We start from the raw sequence: 25,709 nt of genomic DNA on the forward strand, positions 1-25,709 counted from the left end.
ATTATTAGAGGCTGGATGGCCATCTGTCACTGGGGATGCTTTGACTGGGAGTTCCTGCATGGCAGAATGGGGTTGGACTGGATGGCCTCTAGGATTCTATGATTGCTGTCCTGGAGGCCGCCTCCTCCTCCTCCTCCTCCTCCGTTCGACGTGGCAGCAGAGGAGAGCCTCTTTTAGGGAGGGCCAGAGATAGAGAGCGCCTGAGGAGACTTCCTCCTCCCTTGCTTTACTCTCTTTATTTGTTGTCCTCCAGATGTGGACTTAGCCACGCCCCCTTTTGCCTCCTTCCTTCCTTCCCTCCCTTTCCTTCCCTTCTTGGACCCTGACAACCAATTTAAGGCTATGAGGGCAAAGAAGCAGCTTCGTTTGCCGCTACTGCGCATGCTCCCACCTACTTTACCCTATCCATACCGGTGAGGCGAAAAAGGCAGCTTCGTCCGCCGCCACTGCGCATGCTCGTTCAGATCAACTGAAAAGGAGGGGAGGGATACCTACTTTACCCTATCAGACTCCATACCGGTGTATGGGGACTACGTGGCCTGTGTGCGCATGCGCAGTGCCGTCGCGCCCGGCGACAAGAAGAGCAGCAGCAGCAGCAGCAGCAGCAGGAGCAAGGGCCGCCGCATCCGCGTCGCCTCTGACGTCACCGGCGCGTGGGCACCTAGGGGGCGGGGCCTGAGCATCAGGAGCTAAAGCGGCGCTGGAGGCGAGGCAAGAACGGCAACAGTCCTCTCTCTCTGCCTCCTTCTCTCTCTCTGCCTCCTTCCTTCCTTCCTTCCTTCGGGCAGATGATGAGCCTCGGCCGCTGCAGGAGGAACGGGGCGCGGGCGGAGGGGCTCTTCCTGCTGCTCCTGCTCTTGCTGCCCATGCCTGAGGCGGATGCTGCCTCCTCCGCCGCTTCCTCCTCCTCGGCTCCCGGGCGCTGCGAGGCGGCGGCGACGACGACGACTGCTGCAAGAGACGGCGCCCGGAGAGGAAGCAGCGGCGGGACGTCGTCGTCGTCGTCGTCCCTGGGGACAGGTAAGCCTCCTCAGCCGCCTCCCCGGCTAAGCTTGGCTCCTGACACGGGTCTCTCTTAGGGTCCGTTCACACGTTACGCGTGTCAATGGGGGGGAGAAGAGAGCCGTGTTTGGTCCCCGCTGGGCGCTTCTTCCAGGGACGTGGGGAAAAGAGGCGCCTGGCTGACACGTGTCTCGGGATGCGGGTCATGGTGTGTCACGTGTGAAAGGGCCCCAGGGAAAGAAAGGGAAAAGGGACCCTCGTTGTGTGTGAATGGGAAGGAGTGCTATCCCCCAGGTGGCTCTGATGGAGGAGGAGGAGGCTTGGATTCCCCTCCGCCTTCTGGGTCCTAGCTCTCTTTGAGATGGGGAGACTGACTCTGCCGCCTTCCCCCTCCAAAAAATAAGACACTGCCTTACCTTTGTTTTTCCTCCAGAAGACACACCGTTTTCTTATAGTTATTATTGTATTTTATTATATATATATATATATATATATATTACATTATATTATTTTATCATATATACTATATATCAAATTATATATATATATATATATATAATTAAATTTATTACATTATATTATTTTATCATATATACTATATATCAAATTATATATTTATATAATTAAATTTATTATATATATAATATTATATTTTATTATATATATATAATATTATATATTTTATCATATATACTATATATCAAATTATATATATATAATTAAAATTATATATATATAATACTATTATATTTTATTAAATATAATATATTTTATCATATATACTATATATCAAATTATATATATATAAAATTAAAATTATATATAATATTATTATATTTTATTAAATATAATATTATATTATATTTTATCATATATACTATATATATATATATATAATTAAGTTTATTATATATATATATTATATTATATTTTATATATACTGTATATATATATATATATATATATATATGTATTTTATATATACTGTGTATATATATATATATATATATATATATATATCGTTAAGTCGTCTTCTTGAGGAACGTCGTCATAACTCTCCAAACCTGGACTTCCATCCTGAGTTTCTTGCGACTCCATTTCCTTTAGGACCATTGGCCCCAATCTTCCCCTTCCTGCCTATTGCTATGTCCTATTTTTGGGGTATGGCTTATATTGTGCAGATGCTTAGAAGTCCTGCTACGGCTTATTTTATGGGTATGTCTTATTTTCGGGGAAACAGGGTATCTGTAATGCTGCTCTGAGAGCCTTTGGGGCTGAAGAGCAGGGCATAAACACAGTAAACAAACAAACAAACAGAATAATTAAATAGATAAATGGAAATGCTCTGATGTTTATTTACGCTCACCCCTCCCTATTTGTGGCTTCAATATTCGCGGCTTCAATTATTCGATTAATGTGTTCTCTCTAGGAACAGCTAGGTCTTCCAGTGTGCAACTCTCTAGTCAAACTTAACCAAAAGTCGCACTGAAAGACCTAGAGATTCCTAGAGAGGACACTGCGCTAGGCATTTGTAGCTCCTCCAGTGCAGTTCTGTGGTCAGTGTCCGTCAGACGTTGACCACAGAGTTGTGCTGGAGGACCTAGAGATGATGATAATAATAATAACATTTATTTATATCCCGCCTCTGTGCAACGCAACTGGGGCAGCTTACACGTTAAAATATACAATCCTGTATCTCAATAATCCACCCCCCCCAAAATACAATTAAACAGTTTACAGATTAAAAAATACCTTAAAATAATAAATAAATCAACAATGGCTGAAGCAGAAATCAGGGAATAACAGGTTCAACTCATTTGACGGTCAGTTATCGATTCGGGAAAGGCCTGCTGGAAGAGGTCCGTCTTAGCAGCTTTTTTTGAAGCTGTTTAAGGTGGTAATGTGACAGATCTCATCTGTTCAGAGGTTCCCAGAGAGGTGTCCTCTCAGGTAAAAACGTGGCGTTTTTGTTATTTGCGGCTTTTTACATATTTGCAAGGCTCTTTTGCCCCTAACCCCAGCCAATGTGGAGGGACGAGTGTATATACCCATGCCTAAGTCTAGAAATTTTAGTCAAAAATTGATCCAAATAACCTGAGTCGACTTATCCACGGCTCAATATAGGAAGTGTAAGTACTGTACTTTAACTCTTATTAAAGAAAAAGAAAAGAGTCATCCCCCAGTGAAAGGCAAAATTGTAATCTGTCCTGCAATCACTCCTTCCCCCCATTATCTCATTCATTCTTTATCTTGAGCACAGTTCTGCCTGCTAGAGTTTTGTAAGGCCTTTGGCATTGTTTTCCTTTGCATCATCCATTAGATCCTTTGTTACATGCCCCTAGATTTTATCCTCGACTTATCCATGGATCATTTTGGCCCTAAAACTTGCCCTCGTCTTATACATGAGGTTGAATTGTAGTCAAGTATATACGGTAGTCCTTTCAGAAAACACTTCACAGAGGTTGGTTGGTAAACTTTCCTCTTACGGTCTGTAGGTTGAAAGGTAGACAGCGTTGGACCTGTCCGCACTGCAGAAGTAATCCGGCTTGACACCACTTTAACTACCACGGTTCATTGCTATAGAATTCTGGGAATTGTAGTTTGTTGTGGCATCTGAGTTCCACATTCGGATGCCCTTTTCTTTCATGTCACCTCTCCTTGGGGCCCTTTCACATGTTACCCAGGGGCTGTGGGGCCACATCGCTTGCTGAGAAGCAGGCCTGTCAGGAGATGCTCTGCTCTGGTACCACAACAAACTACAATTCCAGAAACCTTTAGCATTGAGCCGTGGCAGTTAAAGTGATGTCAAACTGAGTTATTTCTGAGTGCGGATTCAGCCGTCCCAAACTTTCAGTGCGTGTTCATGAGTGGAGGATTCTAATCTGCATTAAGCATTGCATTAAGCAGCCTAAGCTTTAATTTGCAAAATAGGAGGCTTTTTTGGTGAGTGTTTTGTGCACTCTGTTCCATAACACTGTATTTTCAAACATCCCACATGTCTCCCCCCCCCCCCCCGCAAATCCATCAAGAGGAAAGTCTTTCTGTCCCTGCTCTTCCTGGCAATGGGGGCTGGATATGTGTGTGTTTGAATGCCTACTTAGAAGGAGCAGCTATGCGGAAATTGAAGCCGGTGTCTATGGCTTCCTTGGCAATCCCAGGCTTCCGACTCATCATTAGCCCACAGGAGAGAAGATGTATTTTTCTGTGTTTTATGGTTCTGTGTGATTGTGGAGGCTTGCTAAATTTTGAGCTGCTGTCAGGATTGTTCCTAACTGGTTTATTCCTTTAGCTTGTTCCTGGGTCTTGTGCCGTGCAAGAAGGCAACAGACACTGTTTAGCACATTAGTGAAAACCTAAGCAGAGAAAAGGAAGTTGGGATTAAATAAACAGTCCTATGAAAGGCTGATAATATATTATCAACAGGAAGACTTGCTGGAAGGCAGTGGAATTTCCCCCCAGGAAATAGACTCCGCTATTCTAGTGTCGCAAATAGGAAGATGGAATGTAGGTTTTTCTGGTGGAAGATTAATGAACATGGTGAAACCGAATAACTATGTTGTAGCCATGGGTATCTGCATGCATTTAGTGTGAGAGGGCATATACAGTACTCATATTGAAACCCAACCAATTGTTTTACTTTACTTTCCCCCCCAACATGTTGCTTGGTCTAAGGACACTGGATATAATTCTGTGCCGACAGTCAGTTCTCCACTTCAAGCATGATAGTAAATCAAAAAGTATAAGATTAAGGTAGAGTATCAACATACTGTAGTCAACACAGTTGGTGTCTAAACAGTTAAACAGATTTAGCACTTGTCACTTTTGCAAGCTAAAAAGTACAAATCCATAAAATGAGAAAGAGGAACACTTTTCTCTTAACAAATAACCACTGTCTTTGCTTATGAAATCATTTCTTCTCTTGAAGTGGCCAAAGTACAGAAGCCTTGATTTAGCCATCTTGGCTTCTAGGGAGAGTTCAGGCATGATCTGTTTTAGGACCTATTTGTTTGTCTTTTTGGCCTCCCGTGGTATCCTTAATACCCTTCTCCAGCATCTCATATCATATGAGTAGATTTTCTTTCTGTCTGCTTTCTTCGTTTTCATTTTCTTCATTGTCTAGCTCTCAATCCTTACATGCTGATGGGAAATAAAATGGCTATCATACACTACTGTAATGCCCCCTCTCTGCCTAGGAAAATAGATACATTGACCTACTTTGCATAGTGGGCAATGACTCATGCTGCCTCAGATGCAGCTGTGGTTTCTGTATTATGGCCTAAAAGTGATGGGTTTTGCCTGCATACAAACTTGGAGAAAAATCTCCTAATCTTTGGATAGAAGATCAGAGTTATAAAAGATCAGTAACTTCTGTCTTTGGTGCTTTCTTGGCAGAGACACACTGCTTGTTCAGTCTAAAATCTTGGATTGCTGAATTGGTTTCTCTGACGCTTTCCATCAGGAAAACCCTCCTCCCATCAGGTTAAAAATGAACAAGGAAGATATTTTTTCAGCCAGTGGGTGTGTCGCTCTAAACTCTTTGTCTATATGGCTAACTCTGGTTTATTAAATGTCGGAAACAAGTACTGTTACATTTATTGGCTAAGATCTCTTTAAAGGTCGTAGTAGTCCAGTTTCTTTAAAAATGAATGGGCATATTTTCCTTTATTTCCTTGTGTATTTTCTCTTATTTTTATATTTTACCCCAGAGACATTTTAAAGAGAAAGTCTGGAATTTGGGAATATTTAAATATTCAGGGTGGAGGCCAATCTGTGTGGGCCCTATGTTGACACCTGATGTTCATAGAATCATAGAGTTGGAAGAGACCTCAGGGGCCATACAGTCCAACCCCTGCCATGCAGGAATACACAATCAAAGCACTCCCAACAGATGGCCATCTAGCCTCTGTTTGAACACCTCCGAAGAGGGAGACTTCACCACACTTTGAGGGAGTGTGTTTCACTGTCGAACAGCTCTTACTGTTAGGAAGTCCTTCCTAATGTTGAGGAGGAATTTATTTTCCTGTAATATGCACCCATTGTCCTGTGTCCTAATCTCTGGAATAGCAGAAAACAAGCTGGATCCATCTTCAGTATGACAAAAAGGCTGCCATCAGGCCAATCCGATGGTGGGGTGTGCACATGAGGCACATCCCTGGATTATGCAGAGGTTGCCCAATGTGGCCCAAACATGTCCGCAAAAGGAGCGGTTTCTTACCTTTCCTTTTCGCGGCCTGTTTGACACCACGGCAGCGGCCTTCCTCGGGACTGGTTGCCATGGTCCCGTGGTGATTGGAGCGGCCTCTGCCAACTCCTTCTGCCCTGTCTGCTTAACCTCTATGACTCCTAGATTGCTTTCACATGTACTATGTACTGCGCCCTGGTGGCACAATGGTTAATGCCTGTACTGCAGCCACTCACTCACAATCCATAAGGTTGCAAGTTCAATACCAGCGAAAGGGCTCAAGCTCGACTCCTTCCGAGGTCGCTAAAAGGAGTACCCAGATTGTTGGGAGCAATTAGCTTACACTTTGTAAACCTCTTAGGGAGTGCTTAACTGCAATGATAAGTGGTATAGAAATGTACTTGCTATTGCTAATACTGTTGTCAAGCCAGGTCTTACCTATCCTATATCTGTACATTTTATTTTCTCTTCCTAAGTGTAGTACCTTACATTTCTCCATGCTGAAATTCATTTTGTTAATTTTGGTCCAGATCTATTAAGGTCATTTTGTATTTTGATCCTCTTCTCTGAGGTATTAGCTACTCCTCCTAATTTGGTGTCATCTGTAAATTTATAAGCATGCCCTCTATTCTGTCATTCAGGTCATTGACAAAGATATTGAATAAGTTTTGGAACGGGTTGTTTATTCTCGCTGTCTTGAGTTTCTTGAAGCCAACTCCATTCTCGATCCCTTTCAGTCTGGTTTCCGCCCAAGGCATTCCACAGAGACAGCTCTCACTAAGATCTCGAATGACCTTTTACAGGCCAAGGCTAATGGCCTTTACTCTGTTCTCATCCTTCTTGATCTGTCTGCAATCTTTGACACCGTTGATCACTGTCTTCTAGTTGATATACTTTCTGACCTTGGGTTCTCAGACTCTGTTCTTGACTGGTTTAGATCTTACTTGTCTGGCAGATCTTTTGCAGTAGTTGCAGGTGGTCAGCCTTCATCCTCTGTTCCCTTATCTGTTGGAGTTCCCCAGGGCTCTGTTCTGGGTCCCCTTCTGTTTTCTCTCTACACACTGTCCTTAGGAAAATTCATCAGCTCTTTTGGTTTTTCCTACCATCTGTATGCCGATGACACCCAGCTGTATCTTTCCACCCCTGACCTTTCTCCAAGGCTTGAACAGCAAGTCTTGTCTTGCCTCACAGCTGTCTCGCAGTGGATGCGCCATCGGCGTTTGAAGCTCAACATGTCCAAGACGGAGCTTCTTGTCTTTCCTCCTAAGTCCACCCTTCAACACTCCTTTTCTGTCTCTGTGGACAACATTTCTATTCAACCAGTCCAACAAGCCCGCAGTCTTGGTTTTATCTTTGATTCTTCTCTGTTGTGTATCCCTCAGATCCAGACCACAGCCAAGGCTTGTAGATTCTTTTTATACAACATTGCCAAAATCCGACCATATCTCTCCGCCTCTACTGCCAAGATTCTGGTCCATGCCCTAGTGGTCTCACGACTTGATTACCGTAACGTCCTCCTGGCTGGGCTTCCTATTTCTCACCTCCGTCCTTTAATTTCTGTCCAGCATTATCACATCCACCCACCGCTGTGACCATATCTCTCCTGTCTTGGCATCCCTTCACTGGCTCCCCCTCCCTTTCCGCATTCAGTATAAGCTCCTGCTGTTGATGATTAAAGTCCTCCATGGGTTGGCCCTCCTTACTTATCAGACCTTCTTTCTCCTCACCTTCCCACTTGAGCCCTCCGTTCTGGTAGTCAGGGTCGGCTGTCCCAGCCCAGGATTTCCTCTGCCCCATCTCGGATTCGCCCCTTTTCACTTGCTGCCCCTCACTCCTGGAACCTTCTTCCCCCACGAGCAAGAGCCATCACTTCTTTAACCAGCTTCAAAACGGAGTTGAAGACCATCCTGTTCAGGGCAGCGTTCCCAGGCATTGCATAACGGTCACTTGCTATTTGATGTTCTTTTGTTGCCTGTTGCCTGTTTTATTGAATCATTTCCTGTATTGCTATGTATTTTATATGTATTATCCTAATAGAGAGGCCCCTTCCCCACCACCACTCCCTTTGTGTCGTATCTTTTTAGATTGTAAGCCTGAGGGCAGGGAACCGTCCAATTTAAAAGATTGTATGTACAGTGCTGTGTAAATTTACAGTGCTTTATAAATAAAGGTTAATAATAATAATAATAATAATAATAATAATAATAATAATAATAATAATAGCACTGGGCCCAGGACAGAACCTTGTGGCACTTGTTATTCACTTCTCTCCAGGATGAAGATGAGACATTACTGAGTACCCTTTGGGTTTGGTGGGTCAATCAGTTTACAAATCCACCTAATAGTTGCATTTTCTAGCCCACATTTTACTATTATACGTGCCAGAATATTGTGGGGGGCTTTGTTGAAGGCGTTACTGAAATCAAGATATGCTACACCCACAGCATTCCCTTCATCTACCAAACTGGTAATTGTTAAAAAGCTTTTTTAGTTGCAGCATCACAGTGTTGACTCATGTGATCTACTATGACTCCTAGATCCCTTTCACATGTGTGTTGTCAAGCCAAGTTTTCCCCATTCTATATCTGTTCATTTCATTTTCTTTGCTTAAGTGAAGTAGTTTACATTTCTCTCTGTTGAAATTTATCTTGTTAATTTTGGCTCAGCTTCCTAATCTGTTAGGGTCATTTTGAATGCTGATACTGTCTTCTAGGGTATTATGAAGGATAGATGACATTTATTGTCTTCAGTGTCAAAGCCTCATTTCTTTCTGCTATAATAGGTTAAATTTGAGATAAAAAGATTGTGTTATAGTCTGATTCTTTCCCTTTAACCTGTTTTTTTTAAAATCTTATTTATGTGTAGCCTGCACCACAGTTTAGTCTCAGCTTTGATCCTACACCAGGGGGTGTGTTGATGATTTTGTTATTTTTTCATGGGAACCACCCTTTCTAGCTTGGAATCATGCAAACAAACACACTGTTATGAAGTATATGTCTCACACTGGTATGAGGGGGAGTGTTGCAAATACAAAAGTGCTGCTGCTTTGGGTCAAACTGGAGGTGGGGGCAGTGGCTTATTGGCATGGGGGAAGATCCTTTGCTGATGCTTCTGGAAAATCAGACCCTAAGCATTTAATTGCAGAATTATTGTAACTCAGTTGTAGTATATGTCATTGCACTTTTTATTATTTGCAATTGTTTGAAAATGGTCAGTAGACTCATTCTGTAAAATGATCTGAATCTGACATTGCAACATTTTGGCAGGATCCATAGGTCTTTGCCACAGCTACTTCCTAAAACCAGGTCATGAGGGGAGAGTGAGGGCAGGACCTCTCATTGAGTCACTGGAAGAAATTACAGACCCTTTTCTCACTGAAGTGAAGGAGGGCTGGAGAGAGCCATTACCTGGGAGCAAGTCCCACTGAAATCTATTAAATTTACTGCTAACTGGGCACGTAGGAGGATATTGTCTAAAGCAGGGTGTGTGTGTGTAAATAGATTGGTGTTTAAAACAAATATTTGAGAAGATATTTGAATCTGTGCATATGTAAGTATAAATATAAGTAAAATATAAGTATGCTTTGTGTTGCCTGGCCATGAAGGTACTGGGAAGAAAGCATCCTTTATCATAGTCCAGATTGCCTTGTATTCCTTTGACAACCTGGCAGTAATTCTAAATATGCATGGAAGAAGTAGGTCTTCTTGAAAGCAAAGAAATTTGCTGCCAGGGTTTAAGATCCTACCTGTTCCCGATGCAAGTCTGCATGTTTTGTTTCCACAGGACTTTTCATTCAGCATTCAGGGACATGGTACTCTTGATGTTGCTCTACTCTCTTTCTTATCAGTAGAGTAGCAAATCTGTTCCAGATTTTAGTCTGAGGTTTAAAGGAGCTGTCCAAAGGCCTGCACACATTTTAGGGATAGAGTTCAACACCTTGGATAATTTGCAAAGTTTAGACTAAAGCCTGGGGCATATTTCTCACCATATTGGCATGCATGCTACCAGCTGTCTTTCGTTGTTTCCCTTGCACAGACTTGTGCAAATATTTAGTGGCAACAACAGGCAGAGAGAGAGTGGTATCCAGCTGCAGCAGCACAGGAATGCCGGCCTTGTGTTGAGTGGCAATGTTGTGGAATTGATTGCACACCAAACGTGTATCTGAATGCTCATGGAGATCCACATTCTCATTGCATGCTTGTGTTACATTCACAAAACCATGTGTAACTCCAGTTCTGTGCCCTTGAAATTAATACGGATGTTCTGCATCAGGCAGAAACTACTTTTGTTGGGGACCTTAGACAAGCATAAGACATCAGTCAGATTCTGGCCATTGGTTTCAGTGTTGTTAACTCCCTAGTGAGTGTATACAGGATTGTAGCTTCAGCTGTGGAGGAATCCTTTTCTGGATTTAAGAGCTGTGGAATGGGGTGATGGTGCCAAAATCATACCTTCCTTTAATATTTGCAAAAGCGTGTTGATCTACTCTGGCTTTTCTGTGAAAACTTTGATATTCACCAACTTTATGGGAGTGGGAACAAGGAGCCTTTTCAAAAATGAGCACCCATCTTATTTATATATCTTATATATTTTATTTATATATTAGGGAGATTTCTTCATTTCTTTGGTGTCATTTATGTCCCGTTCTTCTGTTAGCTTGTTCAAGATGGTGTCTGGAGAGTGCTGCTTATTCTTTATTTCTCTAAACAAATCTCTAAAGTATGTTGGCCTTTTAACAGTATTCCTTTTATGTAAGCAACATGCCAAAGGCCACTCAATGAGTTTTAGGATTAAGCTAGTATTTGAGCTTTTCTTTCTTGTTTGAGTCCAGCACTGTATGCAGTATACTATATAGCATCTCAGTATAAGAAGGCTACATGTTTTTTTTTTTAAATCTTAGCAAATAGATTATTATTTGCTAAGTGGGTGTGGTCCAAGGTTTTGAAGACAATTTTAAGCACCTCTGGACCCTTGCCAAGCTATACCAGCATATGTGACAATGATCTGAATGACATTTTGGGTGGCCAAATTTCACTTTCAATCAGTCATATGTCTCTGTGTGTTTTGCTACTTCAAGGTGCCCCCCCCCACAACATCTATAGGCCTTGGAATTTTCAGTTTGAGGAAAGAAAAATGATCACACCAGTTTGTTTGTTTTAAAAAAAGGGGGGCTTGGGATTTTCCAGGGATCAATGGATCTAGAATGTCATGCAGCACCCACCAAAACTCCTGAAACAGGTGAATAAGAAATGCTTTGCCTTGCCATTTTTGCAGTCTTTCATAGGTTTGGTGTATTTCCTAGAGGATGTGGTATAGATGCTGCTGCTGCTGCTGCTGCTGCTGCTGCTGCTGCTGCTGCTGCTTCTTCTTCTTCTTCTTCTTCTTCTTCTTCTTCTTCTTCTTCTTCTTCTTCATTATTTTAGGGTTGCTTTGTGTTGGCACTCTTGAATTGGAGATAGTAAATAGAACAGTTCTGTACTGAATATAGCATTTTTAAACAGTAATTTTCCAGCACCATGATGACCTGGATGGAGATCATATGTAGTTGTTCTTTTCTTTGGAGTCCTTGACATGTCACTCAATGAAATCTTTGGCAGGAGGGGGCATTATTGGCCAGCATGACATCCCTGATCCTATAATGTTGGAATGTAATTCCCAGTTACCTCTCACCATTGCTAGCAGAGAATTGTAGATCTTGCAGCCCAGCAACACTGGGGGCAGATGTTCTCCAAACTTGAAGAGGCTAGCTTCAGATAATATGTTTAGACCAAACCTGCACAACATGACAGTAGGTAGGGGCCAAAATTAAAATAGTCCTTTTCTTCCCCTTCCCCCTGTGACCAGTTAGACTGACTAGTTTGTTAGTATTTTTATTAAATCTATTTTGTTGTTGGTAATATGATGTGCTTGTCATTTTGCATTACGAGGTGTGCAATCTGCCGATGGTGCCACTAACCATTTGTGCCCTTGTGCAATTAATTCACAAGCAGGTGACAAAAATAATAAGTAATGGCCAGCAATGGCACTGGCAGCTGCCTGGCCCCATGGCCCATCTCTGCATCTATATGGCAATGCAATATTTTGCTCTTTCCAGCTTGAACCAGAGCAATCAGGGATATCTTGGGGCCATTTTTCTGCCGATCCAGCCATTGCAGGAAATGTTTACACAAATGAGTTCTGAAATGGGTTAGGGCCATTTCCTTCAGACTGTGCGGAGAACTCTGTCTACTTCAACAGATGAAGTACACTGAGTCTACAACAGCTTCTCCAACAAACTTTTTTCTCTGTCTCAAAGGTCCTGCAGGATTCCTGTAGTGTTAGTACTCCAAGCAAGATAGGAAACTGCAGTTAAGGAAAACCAAAAGATTCCAATCCAGACTCTTTGTCTTGGCCACTTGGAGAAGAGGGGAATGTGAGCCCAAAGGTTGATGTGGCTTGTTTCTGCTTTGATAATCATGCTAAATCATAGCTTCATGTAGATTAAAATTCATTGGGTCATACTACCTTTATCTAAACTATCTAATAGTGTGTGTGTGTGTGTGTGTGTGTGTGTGTGTATATATATATATATATATTATAAAGTAACTGTATGGCTCCTTAGAAGTGCAGTTCTACTTGCTAGATAACAGTATGGATCATACAATCTAGATTTGGTGGAGGGGTGGTAAAGTGCCATTGTTTAGGCTCCCTCTTTGGAGCATGCCTATATAAATGGATATGTGCATGTTCACAGTACATTGCTTTGAAATGCCAGTGTGAAGAGCTTTCAGCATTAAGGCTGGAAATGGAAACTAGAACCAAATTTTTCTCCATGTATTGTGGATGAGGATGTCATCATATGCAAATCAATATTTAGTGAATATTGTCAACAGCTCTTTTTTGTTTAGTGAAGGTTCTTGCAAATCCTTACCCAAAGCTGTTTTGGTTGGGGAGGGATGCTATTTATTCTTCCTGAATTGCTATACTTCTGTATTCCAAAAACTCATGGCATGTTCCAGCATAAATCAAACTATAAGCAAAAAACAGACTTCATAAAACATAAATGCTTCCCCTCCCCTGGCTAAAATCTCAAAATTTCCATTCTCCAGTCTTACTGATAACTCAGACATTTTTCAAAAAGTCTGGTTATAATATTTACTAGAGTGGTGGGGAAAAAGCGTGGGTAGGGAGAGAAATAAAGGGCAATGCCTTCAGCAGGACCAAGCAAAATGTCGCAAAAGAGTGCAGGCTTGTGAATTCTCCAGAGATTTCCATCAGGCTATGTGGCACAGAAAGAAAGAGACAGAACGATCTGGGCCAGGTGTTGGGATCTGCAATTCAGACTCCGTATCATGATATTGCAGACGAATGGTTTGGTCAAGTGATAAGTGTAGCAGGCATCAGATTACATCTTGAAGTGATTTATATTTGTCCATTTTGGGACAAAGAAGTAATAGCTAATCTTCATTCCTGAAAAGATAAAGACTGGCTGGCTTTGTGTGCCTCTCATATCTGTTTCTTGTATTTGGTGAAAGCACACAAGGTCCTGAGTAGGTGGAGAGTAAAGGAAGTGAGGAAAGTACGTACATGAACAAAGTTGAGGATTACGTTTAGGTAGAGTTGTAGATAAAATTAATCTCTGGCTTGTGATCTCAACCTCTCTGTTCTTGATCATATATGCTGGATGCCTCCGTAAATTAGGGATCTGTGTAGCAGGAGTGAAAACTGGTAGTGGCTGTGGTTTCTGTGTCAGTAATAACTGTCTTTTGTTCCATAGTTTGGCTAGACTAGGGATGGGCATGTTGGATTGTTTGAAGACCAATTTTGCCACCTTCAGATCCTCAGTGGATCCTCCTTGGAGGGGTAGGTGATGCATACTTTGTGGCTTCCATCTCCTCCCATGAGCAAGGAAGGTCCATCTGCAAACTCTTAATATGCCATGCTTACTTCTTGGACTTCTGGGAGCTGACAAATGGCTGATTGAGACAAGATGTTTTGGGAAGGACACTGAGGAACTGGCAGGAACTGCAAGTATGGGGGGGGGGATATGTGGGCCACAGATGGGGGAGTTTGGGGCTGCGTGTGGTCCATAAGCTACAGAAGACCGAGCAGATACAAGGCCAGTATGAATTTCTCTCCAAGACTACTGCAATCTAATGAACAGTAATAATTTTGTGAGCCGAGTTGGAAATTGTTCTTGGAGTAATCTTAACATTGTGATGGTATCAGATATGAAAAATAATAGAATGTGCAGCAGTAGTAACTAGCATGTATATTTTTAAGTGAGAAGAAGAAAAACCCAGAATATTTAACTGTATGTGTTCTCTGTATATTATTCCCATAATCATAAAAGTAATCACTTGGGGCAAAGGGACCTGTTAATTCGGAACTCTTAATAACTTGTTTCACCAAAATGAAAATTTAGGGATGTGTCAGGACTCCATCAGTTACATAACGAGCTGTCGCTCATTCTCTTTAAATTCAGTTATCATTCTGAAGTGTTCGTTGCTAAGGAAACCAAGCTGTGTGACACCTACAATGGTTACATTTATTACATAACTGTTATATACTTTTATATTGCGCTAACTGCAGTATTTCTGCATTTACATTAACCACAGACAGTAAAGCATATTAATTTGTATGTAGTCAACACAAGAAACTTGACCCCTGAAATTACTGCATATTACAAATATGTGTTTCAGACATTATGTAAGAGCCAATTGTTTACAGTGGGGAATGCTCATGCCTACTTGCATCACAGACATCATTTCCATAGTAACTGGAACTTCAGAAATGTAGCAGAAAGGACACAAAGTAGAAACTTGTTGGCATTCTGCACACATTTGAATTGGTAAAATCATCCAAGAGCTATTCAAGCTTTGGGTACACAGACAATCCCTTTGAGATCAAGCAGTACTGATTGATGGCTGCAAAAGGAGAGCACCCGTGTGTCCACTTTGAATCACATCTTGGGCCAGTTTAAAAGAGCTGAATGTTTAAAAGGTGATGAACCCTATCTTCAAAATAGGCTTAGCACTTCAATGCCTTTTTTTAAAAGTTCAGACCAAAATCAAGAATGAATAATAATAATTTACAGCCCCACTAACATGGGAGCCACCAGTAACCACTGGTAATAGCAATGTGTTTCCAGGTAGACCTGTTAAAGAAGAGAATGGGGCCAAGGTTGGCATACAGACTATCGGCAAGTCCACAGTCTGCTGATCATGCCTTTGGTAACCTTGATAAGTTCAGAATTTGGGAATACAATTACCACATGTCTTCAGACAGACAGATACTTTTCAGATGTTGCAGAAGAGGTACAGTTGAGTGTGCATGTGTGCAGTTGAGTGTCCAAACTTCAAAATGATTTGTGAAGTGATTTTTATATTTTTCTTTTCTTTCTCAGAGATGAAGGATTCAAATTCTTTTCAGTCTTTTTTTCACCATGTGTCCTAATTTAATCATGATGCTTTGGCTTTTGAGTTCATGTTAAATCTGCTTCTATCTGGTTTCTTTCTGTTAGCATGCTTTCTGAAGGGATCAGCTGCTGTTAATGGGAAATTAGAATTATTGAGTTGAATTGGAAATGCTGATTACTGCAGCCTTATAGATCCACAGAAATAATGAATTTTCATGCTCATGAAACTTAATGGATAATGAATTGCTTGGGAGGAATTTTAATTTATCCTGAACAAGAGTTGAACAGTTGCCTGTTAGCCCAGATCTCTTCATCTCTGCTTTGAATTGTATTGCATGGCATGGGAGATTATTCATACAGTACAAAATTCATAGCTCTGTAAGACAAGGTTCATAGATTTCTCTCCTCAGTAGAGACATTTGACTTGCTCTGATGATTCTTATTTTTCTATGGAGACATATATGTGCACTGGAATGGCATTTACAAGTGGAAGTATGTTAAGACCATACTTAAAGTTTCATTTTGTTCCCCAGTGTTATCTGAGAGATGTTAGAGATTCAGGGGTCATCTTAATTTTTTAGAAGCTGCAGTGACAATATTTTTATATTCTTTTAAAAATATTGCAAGTTAGTGTATGGTGTGTGTGTGTGTCTGTATTTATTTATTTATTTGTGTGACCCTTGGTTGGGAGAAAGTGATTTACATGTTAATCTGTGTGTTTGTCTGTTGTTGAATTGCAAGGCCTCAGGGTGGGAGGATATGCAAGGTGGATGTGTGTCTAATTAGCAATCCATTGTCTTCTGGGAAACCCCCTGACCCTGGGTGGTGTTCATTTGCATGAACTGAGTCACATAGATTAACATGTAAACCACTTCTTCCCAACCATGGGTCACACAAGTAACTATATACCCCACACACTTCCATGCCACCATCCTCTGATGATACCAGCCACAGATGCAGACAGAATGTCAGGAATACATTCTTCTAGAACATGGCCGCATAGCTTGGAAAACCCATAGAAAGATGGGTGCCAGCCTTGAAAGCCACCTGGCTTAAGGAGACTATATGTGAAAGGGATCTAGGCGTCCAAGTAGACCACAAGTTGAATATGAGTCAACAGTGTGATGTGGCAGCTAAAATGTGATTTTAGGCTGCATCAATAGAAATATAGTGTCGAGATCAGGGGAAGTAATAGTGTCACTCTATTCTGCTTTGGTCATGCCTCACCTGGAATACCATGTCCAGTTCTGGGCACCACAACTCAAAAAAGATGTTGAGAAAGTGGAGCATGTCAAAGCAGGGTGACTAAAATGGTGAAGGGTCCGGAAACCATGCTCTATGAGGAATTACTTAGGGAGCTGGGGATGTTTAGCCTGGAGAAGAGAAGGTTAAGAGGTGATATGATAGCCCTGTTTAAATACTGGAAGGGATATCATATTGAGGAAGGAGCAAGCTTGTTTTCTGCTGCTCCAGAGAACAGGACCTGGAATAATGGAAGCAAGCTACAGGAAAAGAGATTCCACCTAAACATTAGGAGGAACTTCCTGACAGTAAGGGCTGTTTGACAGTGAAACACACTCCCTTCGCATGTGGTGGGGTTTCCTTCCTTGGAGGTCTTTAAGCAGATGTTGGATGACCATTTGCCAGGGATGCTTTGATTGAAAGTTCCTGCATGGCAGGGGGTTGGACTATGGTCATATTGACAGTAAATTCCATACAAATGATTTCACTGCGGCTTAAACTTCAGGAAAATGGCTTGTTGCTTGCATGTCTCTAGTGGACAGATATTGTCTCCTTATATAAGTTTGAGGGCCAGGAAGCTGTATGGCAACTCTTAATAAATACCTTGTTCAGCCTTCTTTTTTTAAAATAAAGAGTACTCTCATCCATGTTTTGGTGGCTTTACAAAAAAATCATAAACTAAACATTATGAAATTATCATCCTTGCAGGCATAGCTGAAATTACGGTATTTTACATTCAGCCACAGGTCAGGGATCTCATACCTTTTGACTATGTCATTTTCTTTCTCATTTGAGTACATTTTGTAATCTAGGTGTTCTTAAAAATATAATCTAAAATACTCTAGTTAAGGTTAGGTAAATAAGATTTTATCTAAGTTATTAATTGTACTGCATCCAATTTTTGTTTTGAGGCCACATAAAAAGGACAGATTTTGATAACAGCTAAACTCGTTGTCTCGTAATTTGATTAATCTTTACCCAGTTATTGGGTATAAGTTTCATAAGAGAAACAAATCACCCCCCTTTTTTTTAACAGCTGTTGTTTGGATTTTGGTGTTACCTGCCTTTTAGTTACCTAACTACAGGCAGCTTTCTTAAGCGAACAGGAAATTCATTCCTGTTACGACAAACTATTTTTGTTGAGATTTTTATTTCATTATTTGCAGTTATTTCATGTAGAGCAGCTTCTGTACAAAATTTTTAGCTACATTCTGCAAGTTGATGTTTACTTATTTTATGGAATTTATAATATAATATGAAACAGGCTACTTTATGCAAATATTTCAAACTGGTACATTATTGGCCACATTTAAAAGACAATGCATGTTTGAGCATCCCTGCTTAGTCAGATTAAAGGCCCATCTAGTTCAGTATGGTTCTTATGAAAGCAGCAATTACATATCTCTGAGAAGCTTCTGAGCTTGATATGAAGGCAGCAGCTCTCCTTGCATTTCAGCTGCCACCAACTGGTATTTAATAACATCCTGCCTCTGGACATGGAGAGTCCATTTAGACATTATGGCTTATAGCTTTATGTTTTGTCTTGAATATGCTTAATCTTCCCTTAGAGCTGTTTAAACTAAATGCAGTCACTACATTTTGTGTCACCCTACCTCATAATTATATATGTAGTGAAGAAGAAGTACTTTCTGTTCCCTGTTCTGAATCCATAGTAAGGGTGGGCCCAGGAGTTCATTTTTGCCTTTCCTTACTGCTGGTGCTATCCCACTGAAATTTGGTGGAAGACCACTAAGCACCATTCAAAGAGGCACAAAATGTTTGATTTAACTACATTTCTTGGGTTTCCTGTTTCCTTACTGCTAATATAGCTTATAACTGCATTTGTTTTCGTTTTTCTGAATCTCCTGGGCTATTGGGGGAAAGACATGATGTTGTTGTTGTGTTCCTTCAAATCATTGTCAACTTATGGTGGCCCTAAGGCAACCCCATCACATGTTTTTCTTAGAAAGGTTTGTTCAGAGGATCTTTGCCTTCCTCTGATTCTGAGAGAGTGAGATTTGCTGAAGGTCACTCAATGGGTTTTCACAGCTGAGCAGAGATTTGAACTCTGGTCTCCAGAGTCCTAGTCCAGTGCTCAAACCACTATGCCATGTTGACTCTCAACAAGACGGGATATAAATGAGTAAATAAAAACAATAATAGACATATCAAAACATTGAAAGCAGGCTGGCTTTCTCTCGGTTTTCAGCCTCCAGTGTTATGGGGGAGCCTGGGGCCTGCAGTATGGCCTTGGAAGTTCATGTGTTCCTTATGTACAGCATGCCAGTCATTTGCATTGGGTCACCTAGAGTGTTGGTATTCTGGAAGGAGGAGAGAAAAAAATCTCACTATGTATTTGTTCCATGCCAGGCATAATTTTATAAATCTCTCTCCACATTTTGGACACATGAGGGAAGCAAGATGTTGGACAAGCTGTGTCTTTGATCTGATCCCGCAGGGATAGCCTTATGTTCTGCTAATGTTTGGAGTATGCAAAGCTTTGCTTGTGTATCTGCATATGAACCTGCATAATATAACTTGTAAAGAGCCCCCAGATTGGTGAATTAATGCTTTACAGGTCCATTTACTCTGTCAAATTAGTGTTAAGTCATCATTGTAGATAGCAGGAAGGGAATAAAAGACCTAATGGGCATATAGTTAGGTAATGCCACTGAGTGTTAGATTCTTTTGCAGAAGTTGCTTTCATGTTTTCAGAATGTACCCTTGAAATGCCCAGGGTTTTATCCTGTCAGTTTCTGCATTTGCATTTCTCTCTGTACACTTATGTCCCCTGAATTTTTTTCTGTCTACTCCCCTGGAATCCTCAAAATAGCCACAGTCCCTTCCTCATGAAGATTTGGTGTTTTCCTGGCTATAAGTTTTTCCCCAATTTGAAAGGTTGAAATGCCTCTCCGAAGAGTTGATTGTTGGCAGAAAGTATGTGAAGTTGAAATATGCTGCTATTTTGGATCTGATTGTTTTTTCTTGTGCCCAAGATTTTATCTGAAGCTAAATGTAGTCTTTAGGCTAGAAGAGATTCTCCATCCTTGGCTAACAATCTGAAAATGTGAAGAAAATGAATGACTGCTGTGTTTAAAAAGATGATAGATCTGGGTGTCATTACAACAATATTTAAAATATAGCTGTTTGATAAACTTTAACTGCTATAGTTATGTTCTACAGGACCTAGAATTTGCAATTCAGTTAATCACTGGAGCTCCGTAGAGGGGAATTTTAAATGCCTCACAAAGTTACAGATCCCAGAATTCCACTGCAAAAATTGTTTAGTGTGAAAGAGACACTGGTAGTGAGTGAGACAAATTTAGATGCTTATCTTTATGTGGTGGAAGCGGAGGCAACAACACTTTTACATGGCTTTGGCAATCCTAAGAGGAAGAAATGAAGGTCATGATTCCTGACAGAATTCTCTGTCCACGACAACATTTATTTATTTATTTCTAGAATTTATATCTTGCCTTTCTCCCACAATGGGATTCATTCTTTACTTGTTTATACAATTGAGCACTTTGCTAGCCTGCATAGAGATCTATTGAATAATTTCATACACATAACTGTGTAATTTCATAACTGTGTAAACCATACACAGTTTATTTGTATTACATGCTAAGAAAGGCAACAGGACACTGAAAAAAGTTTTAGTTTTAAGAAGTGGTTTCAAAGCAATTTGGCCAGAGGAAAAATTCCTCTTTTGGAAGGGGATGGAAGATAGTCTTCAAGCAAAGTTTCTATGAGATCTTCTATGTGTTCCTCGATTTGTCTCCAACTCAGTTCTTTTATTAGAAACAGGAGAAACATCCTCTTTCTACTAAAGCTTGGCTACTTGCGTTTAAACTTTGACTCAGAGTATTTGTCTTTAAGCCAGGTGTTGGTTTGGTTGGGCTCCGTGCTTCAAATAGTAGGTGGACTAAACATGTTGCTCATAAAGCAGCCTCCATTGGTCTTTCTGAATCCCTGCTTTTAAACTCAGGCCACGAGATGGCAATAAAATCGCTGAGGCAAAGACTCTGGAACATTGCTTTTTGCAGTCTCAGGACCAATTCTATTACATCTTGCTCTCCCAGTGCCCTAAACACTCATTATGCATTATTTCTGTTTGCCTTCCTACCTTAAAAATTTAACTGTTCCAACGTATCACATCTTGTTCACTAAAGCGAGATGCAATGTTTTCCGTTCAAACTTACTTTTTGATAGGTATGCTGGGCTACCCATGTCTGCTAGATTTTGCCCTTGTGGATGGCAAGTAGTTGAAACACTGTCACATACTTTGTTTTCATTTGTCTTTTATAACCAGAGCCATAAACAGCTGATTGCCCCCTTATTGAGCTGTAAGCTGGACTGTTCTGAAATGTTTTATATCAGAATGTTGTTGCAAGACAAATGGATGAACATTACCCTATCTGTTGCAATTTTTTTTGTCTGTAGCTATTAAAATTAGAAAATGAATGATCAAAAAGGGTTTTGACCAATGGCAATATACCCTAGATCTATAATTATATAATCAATAATAATCTCTAGTGTTGTAACCCAATCTGATTATTTAATTTTATGTAAACTGCTCGTATCTTTTTGTAACTTTTCTATTTTATATGGTTTTAAGGTAGCATATCTCACCGGGTCTATTAAGTGTAAATAAAGATTGAATTGGAGTGAACTCATTGTAACTTTGTTCCATCTGGAATACCATGTTTTCTTTCTGTATGGCTTGTACACAACAGAACACCGTAAAGGCTTTCACAATAAATCTTGGCTCCGTATACACTTCAATACAGTTATATTTTGCAACAAACAAAAAAATAAACACACAAGAGTAAGAGAAAAGTAGTATAAAAGACTAAGAGAAAAGTACTTCTACAACCTTACTATACTTCATAACATTGTAATGTACTAATTCTTCTAATTAGTGATGAGTTGTGAAGAATTTATGTCACTGTTTTTGTGTACGTTGGGAAACTGCTCCTTTTTCAATTCAAGATATAAAGGAAACGTCTGACTTACCAGCATTTCCCCCCCTTATTTTTGTCCTCATCTTGGACTTCCTGGAAAGTGAGCTTTTTAGGTGATTGTTGAGAATAAGAGCAGGGATTTCAAACACTCTGCTTGTGGATACTGAATATTTAGTTCAGTACAATGACTAGAGGTGCTACTGCAGCCCTCACATGCCCTGCTTGGTTGTGAGTTTGATACCAGCCAGAGGCTCAGGATCAACTCAGCCTTGCATCCTTCCAAGGTCAGTAAAATGAATACCCAGCTTGTTGGGGGCAATTAGCTTATATGTTGTAAACCACTTAGAGCCTGCTTAGTTTAGTATGAAGTGGTATAGAAATGTAGCTGCTATTGCTACAGCTTCTGTCTCTTTATGGGAGTGGACCAGTGCCATAGCACACAGGTTCCTAACAAGTGCAATAGGGGGAGAATTAAAATGCTGAGAGAGATCATTTTTCCAGATCATGGGCTAGCCCTCCTCCCATTCCCAGTATTTTGGATCTCTTCCAAGGTGGATATTAGTAAGCTCACCCGTGTCTATATGTAACCTTGTTTTGTATCTATCCTGTTTTCAACCATGATCAGTGATGGTGAACCTTTTAGAGGCCGAGTGCCCAAACTTCAACCCAAAACCCACTTATTAATTGCAAAGTGCCATGTCCATCTGGCTTTCTAGTAATAAAACTCTGGCAAATTCTGTGCTGGGGTGATGGCACATTTGCCCACAGAGAGTGCTCTGAGTGCCACCTCTGGCATGCGTGCCACAGGTTTGCCATCACTTATGTAGATGTTTCAAGTTTTGTCAATGGCATAATAACTTTGATAGAAATATTGGGTTCTCTGTACAACCAGCATTTTTTACTTTCCCTTTTTTGTCTTAATAGAAAGCCTATCAGGCCCAGGAGCTTAAAAACTGCCGTACAAACACAAGGCTGATTTAATTGCCATTTTTTAAACTCCTCTCCCTTTCACTCTCTTATTATTATTATTATTATTATTATTAGAACTTAGAAACAGCTCTTGAAGGGAGAAACACTCTCTGATCAGTCTTCAAGTTGCTAATGAATACTTTTTGGAGGGAGTCAAAAGATTGGGGCATGTGTTCTGGATTATAAAAAGGAATTTAGATGCCAGTGCCGTAAGTTTCATTTTCTTAAATCTTTCTTCAATAATAAAGAAGCTGAGGCATTTGAAAAACAAAACAATGCCTTTTTATACTTCACTTGCTAAATCTTAACTTCTGCAAGTTTTATGTGATGGTGATTAAGTCCTGTGATTTAGATATTAAAGGTTTTTCAAGATTTGTGCTTTTTTATGTGTACCTAGTAAAAAGTAATGTTTAGTAGCATAGTAAATCTATGAAATCATTGTATGAAGCCTCATATGTAGCAGTTTGAGCTTAAATTTACTTTGAATGACCAGTGGCTTCTTTAGCATTAAAATACATTGTTGCTTAATGAGTTGTGGATAATTATAAATCTGATAATATTTATTTGAAAGGTAGGGTTAAAAATATTATTATTATTGTTATTGTTATTTTATTAACTTATACCCCACCTTTCTCCCACTCCAGGGACTCAAGGCAGCAAACAGCAAATTTGAAACAAATTTTTAAAAATGCAATACAAAACAGTACAAAAATAGTAATATTTACAGTGCCATTCTATGTAAATCTACTCAGAAGTAACCCCCTTTGGTTCAGTGGGAGCTACTCTTGCCTTTATCATAAGGAGATTTTAGGTGAGTATGTTCTCTCAGCATATTGTACTGAGTGCAACTTATAATTAATTATTAAGAAACAAGAAATAATTCTTGTTTTCTCTGAAAGGTCTAGCTAACACAGTGGTTTAGATACAGAACAGGTTAGCGCATGCACACACACACACTTAAGTGTAACATTACAGTCATTTGAGTTGTGAAGAGTGCACACTGCATATGTTACTGGGAATAATAAAAGATTAGTTAATTCTATTTTAGATTATTTTTCAAAAAGGAAGCTCATATATAGTATTTGGGATAAAAAAAAACATTCCAAGGGTAAGTTAGCTAAAATATTATATGGCTCCTAGCTGTGTTTATACCAAGACTTTTGCTCCTGGAAGCAAGACAGTCTAAATTCCTGAGAAATGTCTTCCGTGTCCCATGCTGCATTCTCAGTGCCTTACTTGTAGTGGAAGCTTGGATGATTGCCCTAAAAATACACATGTGAGTCCATATAATTAACTGTTGGTTCAAACTAAAATTTAACACACTTGGACTAACCCCCTTTATCATGCTGGATAATTTTTCCTTCAGGTTGGTGAGAGCTGTTGAAGAAAAACTACAGCCATTTGGGTTTTCCTCCACAGCTTTGCATTTTTGAGACCCAAAGAGATAGCCAAGCAAAGGATCTGGGATGTAGTTGTTCAGGAAGTTAGGGCATAGATTTTAAGTGATGCTGGGAATTACAGCATTTTTTTTGTCTGTACTACAAAGCCACCCACTCCTTATAGGTTTATAGGTCTGATAAATATTATTCTGTCCTTTTTTAAAGCTTCTATCAATGAAATTATTTAGAAGTGGCAAAACATTGTGTTTCACCATCTACTTGTAATCACTTTTTAAAACCTGCTTATTTTATATATGTTTGTTTTATAAGTGTATAGGCTGGCCGATGACTGTACTGAAGCTATGTGTGTACCTACAGCCTGGTTAAAAACAATAGTTAAACAATGGTAGTCTAAAAAAACAAGGAGGAAGAAAATTTATGAGTGACTTTAATGTTCACTTGATGCATGGCAAAAAGCAGAAATTAATGTTCCCAAACATAAGATTGAGTGATTTACTGTAATGTTTAAATTGTAAAATCTCAGGGCAGATGCTGATATTCAGATGTTCACTGGAATGCTTATGTCACTGTATTTCAAAGCCATTGTAGTAATGCGCTTGGAGATTTTTTAACAGGATTGTGAAGAGAAGGCAGGTAATTCTGTACATTAAAATTCCCATGCACTGTCTTCAAATTTAAACAAGTCTTCCCGAAATATAAATATAAATGCTTACTATGATCAAACTGTCTTAATTTTCCCCCTAAAAACCTGCTCAGTGGCTGGTAACTGCATCTTAAACTTTTATCTGCTTTGATAAAAATAAGCTTATAAATGAAACTGTGTACTGTAACAGGAAGAAGATATGCACTAATAGAAAGACGGATGTGTCTGTGATGGTATCATTGTCATGTAGAAAACTTCAGATGTGCTGTAACAGTATTTAATAAGAATAACAGGTTCTGTTGTATCATAAGAATACACGTATTGGAAATAAATTATAAATTGTTGTAATAGTAAAATGGTGGTGAAATTCTTGCAATGCCATTTTTTTGGTTAATTTTAAAGTAAGGAAGGACTCTAATAAGTAGAATAAAGAGTGTAAAGTGCTCCTCAGGACTTCAAACTAATTGAGCATTGATTAATAGTGGAGTGACCAGAACTAAAGCCTGTTTGCTCTTTTCTAATATAACTTCTTTTTCAAACTAGTCCCAAAGTGGGCATTTGCACCCTGGTCCCCAGAGTTGAAGTCCATGCTCAGACCATTACACAACACTAGCTCTACTTAAGATAATTCTGTTGTACAAAAGCAGAATGTTTTAAAAAGCAGCTCTCTGCTAGAGTGAGATATAAGGTTTATTGATTCACTTTTCTTTGGTCAGTGGAAATTTTACTAAGGGAAAGGAATCTTCTTTCAAAAAGCTAATTTTTTTGGGAAACAAGCAGGCGGCAGCATGGCCTTGCCAATATTCAGATCTTGTACTGTTTGTTCTTTTCTTGTAAGACTCTACAATGTCTTTGAATGAATGCATTTTCCTGTTACCATGCCATGTTAGCATTACAAGAGGAAATAATT

At 39.9% G+C, this 25,709-nt stretch overlaps 1 protein-coding gene across 3 annotated transcripts in view; it reads left to right on the forward strand.

The window, feature by feature from the left end:
- The first annotated feature begins 765 nt into the window (after positions 1–765).
- The window catches only part of STIM2 (stromal interaction molecule 2), a 79,813-nt gene continuing 54,869 nt past the window's right edge, over positions 766–25,709 (forward strand). For 2 of the 3 annotated variants that reach the window (XM_089525064.1, XM_089525065.1), the window contains exon 1: positions 766–1,020. In XM_089525064.1, coding sequence (XP_089381190.1) covers positions 789–1,020 — 232 coding nt within the window. In that variant the 5' untranslated portion in view covers positions 766–788. Of the gene's footprint in view, positions 1,021–23,545; positions 23,568–25,709 lie in introns of those variants that run through there. The other variant, XM_089525067.1, reaches the window with a different exon arrangement.

The sequence above is a fragment of the Sceloporus occidentalis genome, unplaced genomic scaffold (genome assembly GCF_023333645.1).
Source record: "Sceloporus occidentalis isolate IW3139 unplaced genomic scaffold, rSceOcc1.0.p SCAF_5, whole genome shotgun sequence".
Lineage (NCBI taxonomy): Eukaryota > Metazoa > Chordata > Lepidosauria > Squamata > Phrynosomatidae > Sceloporus > Sceloporus occidentalis.